Source organism: Labeo rohita, chromosome 4, assembly GCF_022985175.1.
Source record: "Labeo rohita strain BAU-BD-2019 chromosome 4, IGBB_LRoh.1.0, whole genome shotgun sequence".
In the NCBI taxonomy this organism is placed as follows: Eukaryota; Metazoa; Chordata; class Actinopteri; order Cypriniformes; family Cyprinidae; genus Labeo; species Labeo rohita.
In genome coordinates, this window is record NC_066872.1 from 44,295,169 (window position 1) to 44,315,594 (window position 20,426).

Sequence of the window (20,426 nt, forward strand, 5' to 3'; positions counted from 1 at the left end):
ATATGCATTTCTTTTTTCATTTTAGAGCGTCCTCTCCTTTTAAATGCATTTATCCAGACTGTTTTATTTCGCACAAACGTGCCACATCAGCCAAGCCTTCCGATTGGTTCACAGCTTGTGATGTAAAGAACAAATGCGATGATGCATTTCTCCAGGGTCTTCCATCTGTTCTGCTCCCATTTTCCCATTTGGGGGAAGGGCTGAGTATTCCCTGACGGGCCGCTGTCATCTGCCGCCCTCAGATGTTTGGCTTAACGCACAGACCCGCTCTCCAAATACACACGCTCGCTAAGATTTACATCATTTACGTTAAAAGCGATCCAACTTTAAACTAAACAAGCACTTTGTTTAACAAGCGCGCTGCCAAAAAGTGTTAATTTGGCTCTCGGGTTGTCACACACATGGCTTTATTCTGTCTGGGTCAGTGTTAATTGATTATAATTGGTGATGTGCCTTTTGACAAGCTGCAAAACTGACCTTAGCGGAGAATTTGTGACTGCGAGTGTTTTGCTGCGCTGTCAACTTTGTTTTAGTCTAAACTTGATGTATGTTCTCTCTAAATAACAGCGTTTGAGGCGGAGTTTGCCTCCGGGGCTTTTGAGACGCATTTCTTCCCCGTGGACCACCACCACCTCAGCCACGGGCCTGCCCACCCTTGAACCCGGGCCGGTCAGACGAGACCGCAGTGCCAGCATCAAAGCACCTCACGATGGCCCTTCCAGCAGGTAATAAACACTCCTCTCTTATCCAGTTGCAATAAACACAGCAATCTGTGTTTACCTTTAGTCACTTAGTTCATCAAACTTACACGAATGAACACAACTTAAAGGAACAGTTCATCCAAAAATATGAATTTGCTAAAAATGTGCTCACCCTAGATCAGATTTGGAGAAATGTAGCATTACATCACTTGCTCACTAATGGATGTGAATGGGTGCCGTCAGAATGAGAGTCCAAACAGCTGATAAAAACATCACAAGTACACCACTCCAGTCCAAAAAAATTCACATCTTGAGAAGCCAAAATCTGCGTGTTCCTAAGAAACAAATTCACTATTCAGATGTTTTGGCCTAAAATATGAGTTTGTAATACATATTGATGTCTTTGTGAAAAAGTATTCTGGTTTGAATTAGGAGAGAAACATGCACAGATAAAGCACTGTTTACAAGCCAAAACAGTCCAAAACTTAATTTTTTGGTGGATTTTAATGTGAGAAGACAACAGGGATGGACTTTTTCACTGGAGGAAGTGTTCTTACGGACTTTAATTATTTTAATGCATCAAGTTAAACTAAATGTTTTTTGATTTTTGTATGTGTTTTATTTCAGTTTATTTTACATTGCATTGAAAGGGATAATCTACCCAGAAATGTAAATTTTTGTCATTTACTTAACTCCAGTGCTATTTTACTGTTGTGGTTTTATTAATAATTTTAAATTGTTTTTGTTTTTATATTTTAGTCATATTAATTTCTATATTTTAATTTTAAATGTTTTGTTTTTTATTTGTAATTTTTTAAATTTAATTATATATATATTTTTTCATATAATTTATATAATTTTTTCAAATAATTATAATTAATCTTTTTAGTTCATTTAAAATGTTGTGTTGTCATTTTTAGTCTTTTTTAATATGCATGTATAGTTTTTATTATTATTTTGAACTGTTTTATTTCGATATTGGAATTATATTAAATTATATTTACATTTTTAATATTTCTTTATGTTTTGTATTTACTAATGTAGTTAACGTTTTAGTTGTTATGGAGTGTTTTGTCATTTTTTGCTTTTGTTTTAAATATAGTTTTTTGTTTTTCTTACTAACAAGCCAAAAGCGGCATGAAAGTAAGAAACAAATCCATCGTTAAGACGTTTTTAACCTCAAACCATTGCTTTTGGCTAAAATATGAGTCCATAACACACAATATTGCTGTCTTTAGTGAAAAAGTATTCTAGTCTGAATTAGGAGAGAAATATGCACAGATCAAGCACCGTTCACAAGCCAAAACAGTCCAAAATGTAATTTTTTGGTGGATTTTGATGTGAGAGGAGAATGGAAGTTGACTTTTTCACCGGAGGAAGCGTTATTATGCATTATGGAGTCATATTTTGGCCAAAAGCAATGTTTTGAAGTTAAAAAAACGTCTTGATGGATTTCTCTCTTACAAATACGCAGCTTTTGGCTTCTCAGGATGTTAGCTGATGGGCTGGAGTGGTGTGGATTACTTGTGGGTTATTGTGATGTTTTTATCAGCTGTTTGGACTTTCATTCTGACGGCACCCATTCACTGCAGAGGTTTGATATAGTGATTGCATCACACTTTGTGTTTCTTGATCGCTGGTTGGGTAACCAGCCCAAATCTTTAACTAGTGTTTAGGCACTTAAAAATGACTGAATGTCATTGCAAAATTGCATTTTTTATTCAGTGTCTTTGGTGTTTTAGTGGATAAATGAAAGGCAGGTGTCCTAGCAGAGAAACCATTTGCAAACACAAAAGCATCCAGTTACTTCATTTTGAAGAATTTTATGTATTGTTTGATGATTTCAGAGCTAACAAACAGCTTATTCACGAAATGTTTTGTTTGAGAAGTGTGCTTATGCAGTCTAAACTGATGTGATGTTTTGTAATCTAATGCAATTCGTCCAAATACTTCCCGGGCCGCTGTATGTGACTCATGAAGTGTTTTGAAGCAACAATACATACTTTCTGAAAATATGAGTCCATGGAGATTTATCTGAAAGCACTTCATCCGTTTGCCCTCATTTTGTTTTGTTTGTCATCATTGTCTGGTCCGTTAGTGTTTCGCACAGCTGTTACGGATCGCTGTCAAAAGCTTGAACTTTCCAGAGCTCCTCCGCGCTGCCTTACTCACTCCATCTGAATGTTTGATTCAGATTTTATAATGTCCATCTTTGGGCATTTGTCCACCTTTACATGTCTTATTTCAGCTTGAGTTATACAGTTCAGTCCATTAATACAGATATCAGATAGCCATCTGCACTGTGTAGACAGAGAGTTTAAAGAGGCTTTCTGGAGACTCGAGAGCCCGGTTGTGTTTAGATTCGGGCCCTGTCGAAATAAAAGCCCCGGTGAAAAATAGAGGGTCACACGGTTGCCTGCATTACCATGTTGAGGCTGGGTTTAAAGTGGCGGGTCTTCTGCGCAGCGTCTTAATGGAGATCTGAAGAGTGTTTCCACAGCAGGAAGCCTGTTCGCTTCCATGTTTTGAAGTTGGCAGGAAAATTCGAGCTTAAATCCCTCTCCAAGAATAAGCCACTTGGACTGTTTTACCCCAGAAATGGGGCATTGTGAACTTTCTCATTTACAAGTTCGCCTCTTGAGGAATAGGATTATGCTGTGTTGAGTTAAAGTGAAGTGCCTTCATCGAGGACACAATGATAAATAAATGTGCGATAAGTAAACACCGGAGCAGGGTTATTATCGTTAACTGAAAATAAAACCATAAAAATAATAAATAAATAAATAAATAAATAAAATTTCAAATTGAAGTACTAAAGTAAAATGAAATCAACTAAAACTAAATACAAAAACTTGATTAAAACTATGTAGAAATGAAAAAAAAATAATTGTAATAAAAAAAAATGACAAACATTAATAAATAACTAAATAATAAATATATAAAATTTTAAGTTAAAATATTAAAGAAACACTAAAACTTGATTAAACCTATATAAAAATTAAAAGAAAATAATCACAAAAATGAAAAAAGTTTAAAAAAATGTAAATCAAAATATGCTGAAAAAAAATATACAGCGTGTGTATATATGTATACACACACACACACACACACACACATAACTATATAAATATACTAAACTGCCACTGCACTGAAGTCTAAACAAAAAAACCACCATCTCTTTGGCAGTAAATGAACATTACCAGGTAAAACCATGAAATATTAATCATGCATTTTCTCCTCTTTTGCAGTTTGGTGAACAGTGATTCATGGAACAACTCTGTTATGCTCAGCCTTTCCAAGAGCAGGTCCATGTCCGCTTCGTACGCTGCCTCCTCCGCCACCAACCACATCTATAGCAAGAGCCGAAGAGGTAGAGCGCTCTGTGTGTGTGTGTTGAGTGAAAGGAGATAAATGTGCTGTGGCGGCGCCAGTGTGATTCCTCTGCTCTCTGACAGGTTACCCTTCTTCCAACATCTCACCTCTGGCTTCACCCTGCCACTCCCCTCCAGTCCAGGGCACTCCGCTCACCAGCCCCACCAACAAAAGCCCTTCAGTGGAGCTGCCGGACGCAGAGCTTCCGCCGGCCGCCGGCCCGCCACCTCGGAGCCCCCACAAAGCCTTAACCCACAGTCAGAGCGCCCCCAGCTCCAGCACCTCACAATGGGTGCCGCCTCCACTTTGTAGCAGGTGAAACTCCACGATTCTGCTGAGCTTTACACGTTTGTGCATTGATTTTGTTTTTTGGAGGGAAATTCATTCAATGTTTAAAGCAGAGCTTCGGGATCTAAAAGCAATGTCAAATTATCTAAAACAGAGCGTCTGTTAATCATTTGCATCTTAGAATTTAAATATTAACTTCATAAATAGTTAATAAACAAATATGCAGGTAGACCATGCACAGAACTCAAATCTATGATTTCATATTTGCACATTAATAATTGAATTCTTATACTTTTTTCATTTTCATATGTATGTTTTTTTAAAACACTGATTGCAATTTAATTAATTTGTATTGTATTATTCAAAATATTTAATAAACATATAGGGGTAGTGTCCACAAAACTTAAATCTGTAATTTCATATTTGTATATTAATTCTCATACTTGACATATGCATTTTTATATCTATGTTTGTTTAAAAAAATCTTGCTGCAATAATTTTTTTATTACATTACCCTAAATATTTAATTAAAAAACATGCAGTTGTCGCACCCACAAAACTATAATTTAATATGTGAATTTAAAAAAGTAATTCTCATACTTGAAATATTCATTTTCATTTCATTTTTTTTATTACATTACCCTAAATATTTAATAAACAATTCTCTAATTCCATATTTCCATTTTAATAATGTAATTTACACACCTTAAATATTATTTTCATATCTATTTTGCTTGAAACTATTTAAAATAAATATACATTTTTTATGCAAAATATTTAATGAACAAACATGCAGGTGTAGCACCCACAAAACTATAATTTAATATTTGCATAAATTGCACAAAAAATGTATTCTCATACCTGAAATATTCATTTTTCATATCTATTTTTGTTTTTTGTTTTTAAAACTGCATCAGATTATTTAAAAAAAAAAATACATTTTATATTTGCTAATTAATAATGTAAGTACTATACTTGAAATATTAATTTTTATATCTGTTCTTGTAAAAAAATGCAATTGATTTAAAATATTTTTTTATTATATTATCCAAAATATTTAATCCAGTTGTAGTGTCCACAGATTAAATCTCTAATTTCATATTGGCTTATTAATAATTTAATTAGCATGCATCTATTTTTGTTAATAACTCTTGTGCCATATTTATTTGACATTTGTTTTTTTATTATATCCTCCAAAATGATACAATGTGTCCACAGAACTATAATTTCATGTTTGCATATTAATTGCATATTAATTTCTTTCTCATAGTTAATTCATATCATATCTGTTTTTAATAACAACTCCATATCTCTTATTATACTCCAGTCTAGTTATTATATTCACTTCATTTACCTAAACATGTGCACCTGCTATGTTTTACAGCTAGTATGTGAGTGATATTGCTGAAAGAACACACCACACCAGTTATAAAGCCCAGTCTTTTATTAAAAAGATCCCCAAACAATATGATCGACCGCTGTTGCGTAAGTCATCCTGAATGTACCAGGAAACGTGTCCATTTTTTTCCCCCTATTAAGTCCATTTGAGGAATTTTGCTCGTTTGGATTCCATGCAGGACTACTAATGAGTCATTTTAAGGGCGGACAGCGAGTTAATATTAATTTTGAGCCCAATTCATCACTCGGGTCACTGTTTCCAAAGATCTGAGCGTATCCTGTGGCCCTGGATGTTGTACAAGAGCGGACTGCAGCTTCAAGCCATTATGTGGTTACTGAACAACCACTGATCATTAACTGTGAAAAATACCCAGCATTGTGTCTAAATATTAACAGATGGACGTACACGGTCAGATCTGCTCTCTCTCTCTATCGGTTTTACTCGCAGTGATCACTAATGTCCTGGCGATGGGACAAGGTCACCTTCCCCTTGGCCCGTAATGAATGCTGGGCACAGAGGAACAGCTTGATTAGGTTCTGTCTGGCTCGCTAATTCAGAGAGCTCAACTAAACAACAGTGACAACGGCTGGTCCTGCACACAAACACACACACACACACTCGTGTGTACAGCACATATCATCAGGGGTTAGTCACCCGGAGAGGACGCCTCTCAATTTCAATGTGAAATATTCAAATCTGCAATCATGAAATGCATACAGTATGCGCGCATCAGCCGTTTCCCAGCTCTCCTAACTCATAAAGCATAAAAACATGAAGCGTAATGAACAGATTCCAGTGCCTGCGACGACAGATAGTGTCTTTTTCTTGTTCTTAAAGGAATGTTCCCAAAGTCAACATGAAATGGCATTCGCAACGCATTTTTCTTCCGTAATATGGCTTATTTCTGTGTGAAAAAGGGTAAAAGTAGAATGTGATTTATTCAATTCCAAGTCATTAAAATTGAACTGATTGTGAAAAAATGAAATTTGATGAAAGCAAATAGCTGTTTTTATTTTGATGAAACTAAATTGCTGATTTTATTATTATTATTATTATTATTATGATTATTATTATTATTATCAACAGTTGTTGTTTTACTAAAACATGAATTATTATTATTATTATTATTATTATTATTAATGTTGTTGTTGTTGCTAAAATGCAACCCCTAAACTAATAAAGGTAAAGAAAACTTAAAACATACACATTTAAACACTTAAAACATTTAAACATAAAATATGCATTATTATTATTATTATTATTATTCCTAAACTAATAAATGTAAAGAAAACTTTTAATAAAACATGCTTTATTTATTTATTTATACTAATAATAAGAATAAAAATTGTTGTTGTTGCTGTTGTTGAAAAATTGCAACCCTTAAACTAATAAGGGTAAAAAAAAAAAACTGAAAACATGAACTATTATTATTACTATTATTATTATAAATAACAGTTGTAGTTGCTAAAATGCAACCCAAACATAAAAAGGGCACAGAAAACTTTTAATAAAGCATGAAAATTTGGCGATTTTTTTTGTTTGTTTGTTTGTTTATTTATTTTTATTTTTTTATTAATTTGTATTTATTTGGAATAACATTAATAGATAAATCATGCACTGTAAGACCAGTAATGTATTGAAGAAGTAAATTGGCATTATTATTATTATTATTATTATTATTATTATTATTATTATTCATTATTGTTGTTAAAACGCAGTATGAAAGCAAATAATGACAGAAAACCTTCAAAAACATTAAATAAATAAATAAATAAATAAAAATCCAAAAACTATGGAATTTGTTAAAAGATTTTTTTATTTACATATTTTATTTATTCATAATTCATTTATTGTGGAATAACTTTAACTGATGAATCATTTACAATAAAACTAGAAACATGTACTGTGGGAAAAAATGATGGTGTTTTTATTTTTAAAAAAAGCAAAAACCTTCAGTAAATCCATTGGGACTTGATTCTGTCGTGGAAATGATGAAAATTGATAAAAGATTTTGGAAATTTTATTTAGTTCTTGTGTTTCTGTATGATTAATTGATTTGATATGAATGGTTTCGTTATGTGTTGTAGCTGTGGAAGACCGTACAGTAAACTGAGACACGGGGACGGCTCCATAGACGCAGGAGATCGAACCCAACAGTCAGGTACCGCCGCCGCCGTCACGTGCGTCTCTGAATTAGCATTTAGATGCATTTCACTTATGATCCATTTTGCTGTTGTGATCTGTGATATTACAGCTGGATCCTGAATTGAATCTCTGAATGAATATGTAATTGGTGTCTTTACGAGTCTTTCAGAGCCGACGTGAAATGTGACGAGAGGCGTAATCAGGTTTTTCAATAACCTTGCAGACGAGCCGCTGATAATGTCGTCAGACTATGACAGCACCTACGAGACCAACCACAGTGACAGCAGCGACTTTGCACAGAACGAGGAAGACGGGGAGGGTCACAGGACGGCCTGCGGGACGTTCCCGTCTCCGGGGCTCGCGCTGGCCGCTCTCATCCCACCGGAGGTAAACACAGCTTTTACCATTTTTTTATGCAGGTAGATGGGTTTTTTGGGCCCAAAAGTATATAGAGTTGCATAATATATGCAGTATGCATAAAATGTGTAATGCACAGAAATATGGCAATAGTTTAGTAAATAAATAAATGTGCATGCAATTCTAAGGGTTTGTTTGTTCCAGTTAAGCTAAACTGTCATCAAATTGTCATCAAAGGCAATCACTGAGCATTTGATCTGCTTTTGCTGTGGTTTGACAACAGCCTCCTTTTGTCTTATATCCTGTTTTAACTACTCTCTGTAGCACTTTCATATGTGCCATTTATGTCTAGAGGGGTTTTTTGTTTGTAAGATGGCACCGTCTGTGATCTGAAATCATTTCCTCTGCAGGATAAACCCATCTTAGCCCCGGAGCCACTGGTGATGGAGGGCCTGGAGCCCCTCATGAATCAGATCAACAACTGGAACTTCCCCATCTTCAGTCTGGTGGAGAAAACCAATGGCAGATGTGGCTGCATCCTCAGCCAGGTGAGACACTGACATCTAGTGGAGATCAAGAGTGTAGACACACCGATGCTGAGCAGAGTTCAACAAATCAACTTTACAACCTCAGATGCATTACTCAATTCTAACAACAATGCATGTAAGATTTGACACCTACTGAGACCAGGATGATTAAATGGCTCATATTTGAACATTATAATACATATTATTAAATAATAAAAATGAGTGTCACTGGAAAGTGCATTAAAAATACATGTTTGTATATTTGTATTTGTTGTGCTTTTTATGCATGTCTAAATGTTGGGGCCAGATTGATTGAATAATACAGTGTCAGTGCAGCACATTTTCAATTTTTCAATTTATGTTTAATATATTTTATTATATTACATAATTATTATATTAATACTTGTTCAGTAATTTATTTGCTAATGTTTTATTGTATCTGCCACCTATATGCATTATACTTTTGTCTAAATGGTGTAACCAGTATAATTAAATTGCTGATATTTGAACATTATAAATAAATAATATATTTTATTAAAAAGAAAAAAAAAATGGTGTCAGTGGATAATGCACATTTATTATTTTTTCTATTTGCATTTTTAAATATATATATATATATATATATATAAATATATATGTATATATGTACTTTTAAAAATTTACTTTTTTGTGCATTGTTTTTAAGTCTAAATGTTGAGGTCAGGAAGATTGAATGAGAATGAATAATAATATATTATACAATAAAACAGTGCATGGAGAACATTTTCTAATTTTTAATTATATTTCTTATATTTTTTTATTATATTATGTTATATTAAATGTTTAGTAAATATTATTGAATAAACATGTGAAATAGTTATTCATTAGTGCACATTTTCTATTTTTTATTGTATTTTTAATATATATTTTTTTATTATAGAACATTGAGTAAGTAATACATTTTATTAATAATAAAAATGACTTTTTAATCTATTTAAAAAATAAAAAAAAAATTGTTCAATTTTTAGTGAATGTTATTGGATAAACACTTTTAAAATAATTGTTCATTATTTGTTCAAATTTAGCTACTTTAAGTACATTTTTATTTTTTTTTTTTTTTTTTTTTGTACTTTTTATATATTGTCTAAAGGTTGAGGCCAGGATGATTACATGGCTGATATTTGACCATTGTTATTAAATCATACATTTTATTACATAATAAAAATGAATTGACAGTGCACGTTTTTTTAAATTTTATTATATTTGTATTATACTGTATACCTTTTTTTGTAAATATTATTGAATAAACAAGTGTAAAATAGCAAAAACATTGACAGTTGAATATTCAGACATGACAAACATAATAAATGTATGAACATATATGAATAATTCAAAGTTTTTACATGTATATAAAACATGTATATATGTCCATTTAAGAAACCATAGCATTATGTTTTGGTTTCTTTTGTTAAATTTCAGACGTGGTTGAGAGATTTGAACCGTTTTCTCCGTGGTTTAGGTGTCTTACCGGTTGTTTGTCGATACGGGACTCTTCGAGACGTTCAAGATTCCAGTGAGGGAGTTCATGAACTATTTCCACGCTCTGGAGAACGGATACAGGGACATCCCATGTGAGTCCTCGTGCTGCAGGAGACAAGTGTACAGAAATATGTTAACAATGAAACACTGATGATGTACAACAGATGCTGTGCACAGGCAGACTCACCTCTAGAGGAATAAATTGCTCTGAATCATCACTTGCGCTACAGTTTTGGTGTGTCGTATCTCCCTCTAGTGGTAGTTGACGGCATTATCGTCTTCCTCCGCAGATCACAACAGGATTCATGCAACAGACGTCCTTCATGCGGTTTGGTACCTCACTACCCAGCCTGTGCCTGATTTACCTACACTGGCATCACTGAGTGAATCAGGTAAGAATCACACTTTATTACTGTTACTATATATTTACTTTAAATACTTCTTTTTATATAGACTAGATATGTGTACTTTTATGTGTTTATTTTTCTATGTTCATATTTTCTATGTTGATATATGTAACACCATGCTGTTATTGTAGTATCATTGATATACTATTATAGTTATTTATGAATTTTTGAAATAGTTTTTATTTGTATATTTATGTTTTCATTTTGATTTGAAAGTTTTAGCAATTTTGTGTTTTTGTCTTTTTTGTAGTTTTTTTTAAATATAAATCTATTTATCTATATATTTAGTAATTTTTATTTCAGTTTTAGTAAATTAAGTTAAAATTAATGTTGCCTTGCCAGCTAGCTGAAATGAAAGCTTGTTTATACTTTATTTTATTTGTTGTTTTTATATTTTCCATTTTAATTTCAGTTTCAGTTTTATGTTTTTGTAGTTTTTGTATTTTAAAATGTATATCTATATATGTTTTTGTTGATTTTTATTTCAGTTTTATTTATTTTAGTACAAGATGAGGAGTGCTGCCTTGCCAACTAGATGAAATAAAATACTTTTATACTTTATATTTATGTTATATATATAGTTTTTGTTAAATAACTAAAAAGAATTAAAATTAATAACAATAATGTAATTATTTATGATGAATACCTATTAAACAGTGTGAGCTTTTATTTTTATATTTTCCATTTCAATTTCAGTAATAGTTGTTTTATTTTTGTATTTTCTTATGCATATATTTTTATTGATTTTTATTTTAGTTTTAGGCATTTTACTTCAAGTTGTGCAGTGCTGCCTTGCCAACTAGATGAAAAAATAAATAAATAAATATTTGTTTTTGCAATTTTTTTGTTAAATTGCAATTTTTTTGTTTTGCAAGTGTTTGTTAAATAACTGAAAATAACTGAAATTAATAACAATAATGTAATTATTCATGATAAATACCTATTATACAGTGTGAACTAATCTGCAGTTTTCATTTGTATACACACTGCAAAATAAGTAATTTTTTTTTTTTTTTTTTAAGTTTTTGGAAGATTATTGGATTACGTTTCAATACCATTTCAGTGTTCCTACTTCAAAAAATCCTACAGCAAATGTATTTCAGTGATTAACTGTACGAGAGATGATAATAAAAATGTAATTATTTATAGTGTTTTACACACAGAGAAAAATTGGCATAAATTGCTAGTAAATTTCACAGACATTTACAAAGAATTGGCAGGTGATACAGTGAATTGAATGTGAACTGAAATAGTACTTTTTTGGAAAACGTACTCCTTTATTTACAACTTGAAATCATTTCTTACAGTGTAGGTGCATAAGACCTTGAGCAACATTATAAGTCAAATGAAACAAAACGAAATGCTGCAACAGTGTTGAAAACAGACATATTGTTAATCACTCTCTCTGTGTTTAGACTCTGACGGTGGACTCGCCCACGGCCGCACGAGGTACCTGATGTCCAGGACGTATCCTGTAGAGGAGGAGGGTTACGGCTGTCTGTCCGGCCTCATCCCTGCTCTGGAGCTGATGGCGCTCTACGTAGCAGCCGCCATGCATGATTACGACCATCCCGGCAGGACCAACGCCTTCCTGGTGGCCACCAGCGCTCCTCAGGTAACACACCGTCATCACACAACCATGGCTTTCCCTTGAAGTGTTTACAAGGAGCACTAATTTCCTCCTATTGTAATATTAAGCACACGTCGTGCCGTCTTAGAAATCATAGAGGTACTTATACTAATACAGAGGTAGAACAAATTACTGAAGTACCTTGTATAATTAATAATAAGGGTTCCAAATATGTGATTTAATCAAATCAAGACGTGAACAAGACTGGTGTTTACCTTATATTTAAAAATACTGTGAAGCATAGAAGCTTTAACAAGACTGACAGGTGTAAGGAATCATTATGTATATCTACTGTATATGTACAGGCTGCATTTATTTGATTATAAATACAGCAAAAACAGTAATATTGTGAAATATTATTACAAATTATAATAACTGTTTTATATGTGAATATATTATAAAATGTAATCTATTCTTGTGATCAAAGCTGAATTTTCAGCATCATTGCATTAGTCTTTAGTGTCACATGATCCTTCAGAAATCATTCTGATATGCTGATTTGCTGCTCAATTATTATTGGCCCTCAGTTATTAATAATGGTTTTGCTGCTTGCTTTGAATTCTTTATTTATATGAACAGCATTTATTTGAAATAGAATCTTGTAACATTATAAATGCTTTACTGTCACTTTTGTTCAATCTAATGCATATTTGCTGAATGAATGTATTAATTTCTATTACAAACACACACATACCCCAAACATTTGAGTGGTAATATATCATGGTTTTTGCGTAAATATTAAGTAGCATAACTGTTTTTGAAATTGACGATAAAATCAGTATATTAGAACAATTTCTGAAGGATCAATGTGACCCTGAAGACTGGAGTAATAATGCTGAAAATTCAGCATTGCGTCACGGAAATAAATTTCGTATTCAAATAGATTACGTATTCAAATAGAAAACAGCTATTTTAAATTGTAATAATATTTCACAATTTTACTGATTTTACTGTATATTTGGTCAAATAAATGAAGCCTTGGTGAGCAGAAGAGACGTTTTTTAAAAACATTAAATTTGTTAATTGTTAGTATTTTTTAAAAGTTGAAAACAATTAATATTGCCTAGCTGAAATAAATGCTTTTTCTATTTTATTTTGAGCTTTTGTTTTTATATTTTCCATTTTAATTTCAACTGTAGTTATTTTGTTGTTTTTTGTATTTTTTTTTTTACATATCTATACATGTATTTATAACTCTTAAGTTGAGAAGTGCTGCCTTGCTAAATAAATGAAATAAAAAAGTTTTTTTAATATCTTTTTATTTTATACATACATTTGTATTATTTCATATATTTATATATTATGTTTTTGTATTTTTTGTATTTTTTTAGAGTTTTGTAAATTTATGATGAATACCTATTATACAGTGTGTACTACTGTACTGTACTGTAAAAACATTACATCTGTTAATTATTTCACATTTTTTGACTGCTAGAGAGTATGCATATGACCTATCTTAAGACTGCAATCATTGGGCTGTTTCAGTACTTTGTATTAATGCATGTTACACTGTACATAAGCACTAGAAGCATTATTATATTAATGATATTAGTATGCACAGTGGTTATTTTCAAGCTTCAGGTCATTGATCACGATGCTCTCGGCCCTTGAAACATGTCTTTTGAGAACAGTCTTTTGTGTGTCTCTGAAGGCCGTTCTTTATAATGACCGCTCGGTGCTGGAGAACCATCACGCGGCGTCCGCCTGGAATCTGTTCATGTCGCGGCCCGAGTACAACTTTTTGGCCAGTTTGGACCACATGGACTTTAAACGCTTTCGCTTCCTGGTCATCGAGGCCATACTAGCCACCGACCTCAAGAAACACTTCGATTTCCTGGCTGAATTCAACGCTAAGGTGAGCACCTCTGTTATTTGATATGCATATATACAGCAACTAATGCTGTGCATTTCATTAATGTATTTTGTGTTTGCAGGTGGGAGATGATGGATGCTCGGGCATTGATTGGACTAACGAGAACGATCGTCTGCTGGTCTGTCAGATGTGCATTAAGTTAGCAGATATAAACGGTCCGTTGAAAAGCAAAGAGCTTCATTTGCAGTGGACAGAGGGCATCGTCAATGAGTTTTATGAACAGGTCAGTGTTGCTTTCTAATGCCTGTTCACATCCGAAGTCATTTTCGAGCTGTTCAGTCACAGCAGAGACAAACAGGAAGCTCTCACGATGACTAAGAGCCTGGCAATCACACCTCACGCTCATAGTAAGAGGCCGTGACAATGCGTACGTGAAACCTCATAGCAACTGCGCGGCATCTCGCTATCATTCACAGTGAGTGGATGGAGAGGATGGCAAGGATACGCTGTTGCCTGGCAACCGTCCACATCCTCCTCAATCCGTGCTGAAGGAACACGTTCACAGCTGTAATGAGAATGTAGGGCAGAAAGTAAGCAAAGTTTTACACAAGTCTGGTCTGCTGGAGATGGTGGTTTTAGTGGAGAACAATTACAGACAGAACAAGCCTGTCACGGTTGGGTGTGTTGCAAGGAAACGCTCAAAGACGAGAGTAACACGAACAGGAATCTTTAATCAAATCCAAACTGGTAATTCCAACAAGGGCAGGAAAACACACAACCAAAATAACCTTGAGATCGGACACGGAACTAGAACTGAGAACAACTTATAAAGGGTGACAAAATCAGACACAGACAGGTGAAGCAAATTAACTAATTGGGACACAACGAGGGCAGGAAGAACCAAATATGGGCACAACAGGGAAAAACCAACATAAACAGTCCAAAGGGCGTTACAAAGCCTTGATATAAAATGTTTATAGTCATTCATCAAAACATTCCTTTTAGCTGACATCAATCCTCATCTTTTTCCTTTTCAACCTCTCATTTATTAATGTTGGATAGATCCCTTTAAAATCTTTTATCACTCAGAAGTATGTCACATTAGATAAGTGAAAGGCAAATGCCTGTCCTTTATTGATACTTTATTATAACACTGCAAAAATAATTAAATAAACTTTATTCAAAAGGAAAAGAAAGATTATTTTATTTTTATATCTTGCAATTCTGAGTTTATTTCTTGCAATTTTGAGTTTATCTTGCAATTCTGCAAATTTTCACAAATATCTTTAATTTAACATTTTTAATATAAGATACATTTACTTGAGCAGCTATTAAGTCATGTTTTCTGAAAAAATGAAGTGAGTTTGTTTAAAATAAAAAAGAAAAAAAAGGTTAAAAAAATAAACTTAATTCAAAAGGAAAGAAAAGATCATTTTATTTTTCTGACCCCATTAGTGTTTTTTTTTTTGAAGTGTTTTTTTTAACTCACAACTCAGTTTTTCACATAAACTATATGTCTGTCTGACTCTCTCTGTCTCTCTGTATATATATACATATGTATGTATGAAGGTTTATATATATTTATGAGTTTATATCTCATAAATTAGACTTTTCCTTTCAGAATTACCACTTTGTCTCACAGTTTTGCTTTATATCTCACATTTCTGAGTTTGTCTCACAATTTTGCTTTATATTTCGCAATTCTGCGCAGTTCTCGACAATTTTGCTTTATATTTCACAATTCTGAGTTTATATTTCCCATTTTTGCTTTATATCTCAAGTCTGCATTTATATCTCCCAATTTTGCGGTACATCTCGCAATTCTGCGCAATTCTCACAATTTTGCTTTAGATCTCAGTTCTGAGTTTATATCTCACAGTTTTGCTTTAGATCTTGCAATTCTGTGCAATTCTCATCAATTTTGCTTTATATTAATTTACTAACTGCTTGTTTTCTTAAAAAACAAAAAAATCTCACTAGCTTCTCTATTCTTTTTTATTCTATCTGTTTTCTTTTTTTTATTATATAATTTATATAAAAAAAAAATTGGTACATGTACTGTGTTAGGCTGAGTTAAACTGAGACTTGTCATAGCATGTCATTACTCTTTTGTTGATTTTGATTGCTTCCATTTTCCTCATTTGTAAGTCACTTAAATGTAAATGCATGTCTTAAATTTATATCTTGCAATTCTGTTTCATATCTCACATTTTTGACCTTATATTTACAATTTTGCTTTATATCTCCAAAATCTGAATTGAATTTATGCTTAAATTCAGTGGGAAAAGAAAAATAAGCAGTTATTTTTCTTACCCTTTTGGCAGATGAATTTAACCATAAGCTCACTTCACTAGTGTAGTGAAGTAAAATGCATCTTGATTTAAAACTTTTTAGATATTTGTAATGGAAAACAAGACAAAAATATTAAGAGAAAAACACTTTTTCTATTTTCAAGTGCTAAATGTTGTGTAAAATAGTAGTTTTAACATTTAGCGTAATTAAAGTGCATTAAATATTAGCATAATATCGGTCTAAGCTGTATATCGATTGGCCTCTGCGGTCCATGGCGCGCACTCGTTCGACCAGTCATGCTTTTGTGTCTTCCGTTAGCGTTTCTCAAAGAGTTAAGGGCTTGTTTGGATGCCAGCGATGAGTAATAAAACACTGTGTCTATTATTGTGAGGAACACAGAGTGAGGATGACCCAGTTGTGTCAGGACCCCGTCACAGAGCTACAAAGCGTCATATGACCACCCCTGGCCATATTCAGAGCATTTCAAAAGGGACCAGAAATTATATGCTTCAAAGGAGCCTGTTTTTTCCCCTCCCCGTTTCGTTTCTTGAATGATTCATTTCTCCAGCACTTCTGAGTAGCACCTGACAGAACACAACGCACATACATTACTGCCCTCTGACGACATCGCCGCGCCGTTGCCATGGCAACGTGAGACCTTGCCTGTTGTTATGCCGCTCTCATTGTTTGTTTCCAGGTACTGCGAAGCATATGTTTTCACACAGACCATACGATGCTCTTCCAGCCTCTGGTTACTTACTTATTTCGATACCGTTATCTGAAGTAAATAATAAAATAGCCCAGACCTCGCGTGGCTGGGAGTATTTCCCCCGTCCATGGGAAGGCTGACCTAGTTTTATAGCAGTCGAATGTCTGTGAAGTATGTTTCTCTCCTGAACTGGAAAAATCCAATCAAGTGTGTGACTCTTCAGCTGGGCTTGAATATACTGAGCATACTGTTCCCTCTGTGGTAATATCGCTTTTTGTTTAATGTAATAGATGAGTGTAAAATAGCTGCGGCGTAAATAGACTTTTCTTTGAAAATGCCGACAAAATGGCTTCAAATCAGCCGTCGATCAGATCAGATTAATCCGCAGTATGTGGAGCATTTCTGAATCAGAATGAAATGCATATTTGCAACATCACTGAATGCCTTTCTTTTCTCGGGATGAATTTTAGATGTGAAATAATGTGATGCTGCTTTCATTTGCTTGCTAATATGAGGAATGCTATCTGTTGTCATCGGTTCCCATGATGCTCTTCATCCAAATACTACTGTAGAAGGGAGTGCAGATAAATGACTGTATTAGCTTCGGTTCATTTAATGTGGTTTCAGAAGATTTTATTTATAGCATGGAAGCTTGTTTCTGCCACAGGATAAAAAAAATTAAAAAGGTAATTCTGACTTTGTTGGAATTCTGAGACATAAACGTGCAATTCTATATATATAAAAAACAATTCTGACATTTTCTCACAATCCCAAGTTTATAAATTATGTATGACAATATTTTATTATCACCAAATAAAATCAGATTGAAACATTTCAAAGACTTTGGTTAAACTGAATTTCCAAAAAAAAATCTGTTTTTATCTCACAATTCAGATTTTGTTTAATATAAACTTAGTATTATGACTTTATATTTTGCAATTCTACATTTAAATCTAACAATTCTGAGTTTATTCATTGCACTTGTGAGATTACATCTCACAAATTCACAATTCTAAGTTTATTTTTTGCAATTCTGATTTTATATCTTGCCATTTTGCATTTAAATCTCAATTATGAGTTTATTTCTTGCAATTCTGTTTATATTTTGCAATTTTGCATATAAATCTAACAATTCGAAGTTTATTTCTTACAGTTGTGAGTTTAAATTAGATATCACAATTCTGAGCTTATTTATTGCAGTTTCACATTTAAATCTCAAATCTGAGTTCATATCTCGTAATTCTGAGTTTATTTCTTGCCACTCTGAGTTTTTATCTCACAATTTTGGATTTAAATCTTAATTCTGAGTGTATTTCTTGCAATTTTGAGTTTATATTTCACAATTTTGCATTTAAATCTCACAACTTCTCCCTATTCTAAATTTATTTCTTGCAATTCTGCATTTAAATCTTGTCATTTTAAATTCTGCAACAGCCAAAATTGTGAGGTAAGAAGTTGAGTTGCAATTACCTTTTTTATTCTGTGGTGGAAACGGGCTTCCATATTATAGCAACCAAAAAGGATTTCAAATGTTTTTTCCATTTAGAGTCACTCAAAAACAACATTTGCAATCCATTTTACTAAAATATGCACAGAACATGGTTTTTCTATTAGAAATGATCTGTTGGGAATTGACTGAATCATAAACATGATTCCATTCCAGAGTTTGCAGCCTAAAAGTCCATTTGAATAATTTTTCTAATTCTTGCAGAATAGGTGTGTCCACATTATAGCAATAATGACAAATATAATCAATATCATAATCAAATGTTGAATCACTTTCAGAATGATTTCTTCCATTTGATGAATAATAAAAACTTTGACAGCCAATCAGAATCCATCCTGCTTTAACTAACTTGAGCATTTAAAGCAACAAGTGACAAAACTGCAGCATGTGGTTGTAATAATCAGAACGATATTGTGCATTGGTCTCGATGCTATTATAGTTGATTAATGTTGGTGTGAACTGTCTTTCACACAAGTTTTTTTTTTTTTTTTTTTTTCCATTCTGGTGTTTCAGGGTGATGAAGAGTCTAGTTTGGGCCTTCCCATCAGCCCCTTCATGGACCGCTCAGCACCGCAGTTGGCCAAACTGCAGGAGTCCTTCATCACACACATTGTCGGGCCTCTCTGCAGCTCGTATGATTCAGCTGCTCTCATGCCCGGCCACTGGGTCGACCCTCTGCCCAAAGAGGGTGAAGATGCTGAGGAAGAAACGGATGAAGAGGAGGAGGAAGATACACCGGAGGAAGATGCCTCCACCAGCTCAGAACTTTCCCGTGAGTTTAGGTTTTGGAATTGAAGCTAAAAATAAACACGTGTGGGGGGGTTAAAATATCCCATTTTGATTTCCTTCACAATCTGTAGATCAGGACACACTTACTTGGTGTAAATTATGATCGCAGTCTTTTATAATCACCAAATAATACCTGATTGCCCCACAAGTAGAATCATCTAAACCATCAATGAAATTAAATTGAAACTGAATTTAATAATGCTTACTTTCAAAACACAAATATCTGACAAATATAAGACAAACTAACCAAAAAAAAATCATATATATAAAAGAAATATAAATATATACTTTAAGCTAAAATATGTATTTGTATTTATTTTAGTCGATTTGTTTTTATTTCTTTTTTTAAATACTGAATATGATTCATCAGCATGGAATGTATTTAAGCAGTAACAAAATTGCATGTCTGATTTTTTTTATTATTATTATTTTTCAATATCTTATGCAGTATTTTTCTTAAAGCTCAAAGCTGTTGGTCAAATAAAGGCAAATATTTGCAATACTGAACAAATATATATGAAATAAATATACTGTGTAAGATAAAACGTCTTTACGTTTAATTTAATTAATGAATTTCATTTTTATTTCTTTTTTGTATGTTAAATATTAATTGTATGGATCAGAGGTATCTAATCAGTAAAGACACACTGCATGTCTTTTTTTATTATTTTTTATATGCAACATTTTTCTACAAAAACAAAAATCAAAGTTATCACTTACAAGCTGCTAATTAAAACTATATTTGCAACACTATATTTACAATATTAAATATATATTAAACAAATATAAATATCTTAGATTAAATATGTTTTTGCATTTAATTTATAAATATTCATTATATTTTATGTGGATTATTGTGTATTTAAGTGGTAAAGACGTAAGATATTATAGAAAGATAGGATTAAATGTCTACAAAAACAAAAATCAAAATGATCACTTAAAGCTGCTAGTCAAATATTTTTTTATAAGTGA

General features: G+C 32.8%; 1 protein-coding gene across 2 annotated transcripts in view; it reads left to right on the top strand.

Moving 5' to 3' along the window:
• The window catches only part of pde3a (phosphodiesterase 3A, cGMP-inhibited), a 98,859-nt gene that overhangs the window by 72,784 nt on the left and 5,649 nt on the right, over positions 1–20,426 (top strand). For both annotated transcript variants that reach the window (XM_051107703.1, XM_051107704.1), the window contains 12 exons: positions 568–725; positions 3,950–4,071; positions 4,157–4,388; positions 7,848–7,921; positions 8,129–8,292; positions 8,673–8,810; positions 10,288–10,399; positions 10,598–10,699; positions 12,130–12,329; positions 13,996–14,199; positions 14,279–14,440; positions 19,179–19,437. In XM_051107703.1, the coding sequence (XP_050963660.1) occupies positions 568–725; positions 3,950–4,071; positions 4,157–4,388; positions 7,848–7,921; positions 8,129–8,292; positions 8,673–8,810; positions 10,288–10,399; positions 10,598–10,699; positions 12,130–12,329; positions 13,996–14,199; positions 14,279–14,440; positions 19,179–19,437 (1,927 nt within the window). The remainder of the gene's footprint in view (positions 1–567; positions 726–3,949; positions 4,072–4,156; positions 4,389–7,847; positions 7,922–8,128; positions 8,293–8,672; positions 8,811–10,287; positions 10,400–10,597; positions 10,700–12,129; positions 12,330–13,995; positions 14,200–14,278; positions 14,441–19,178; positions 19,438–20,426) is intronic.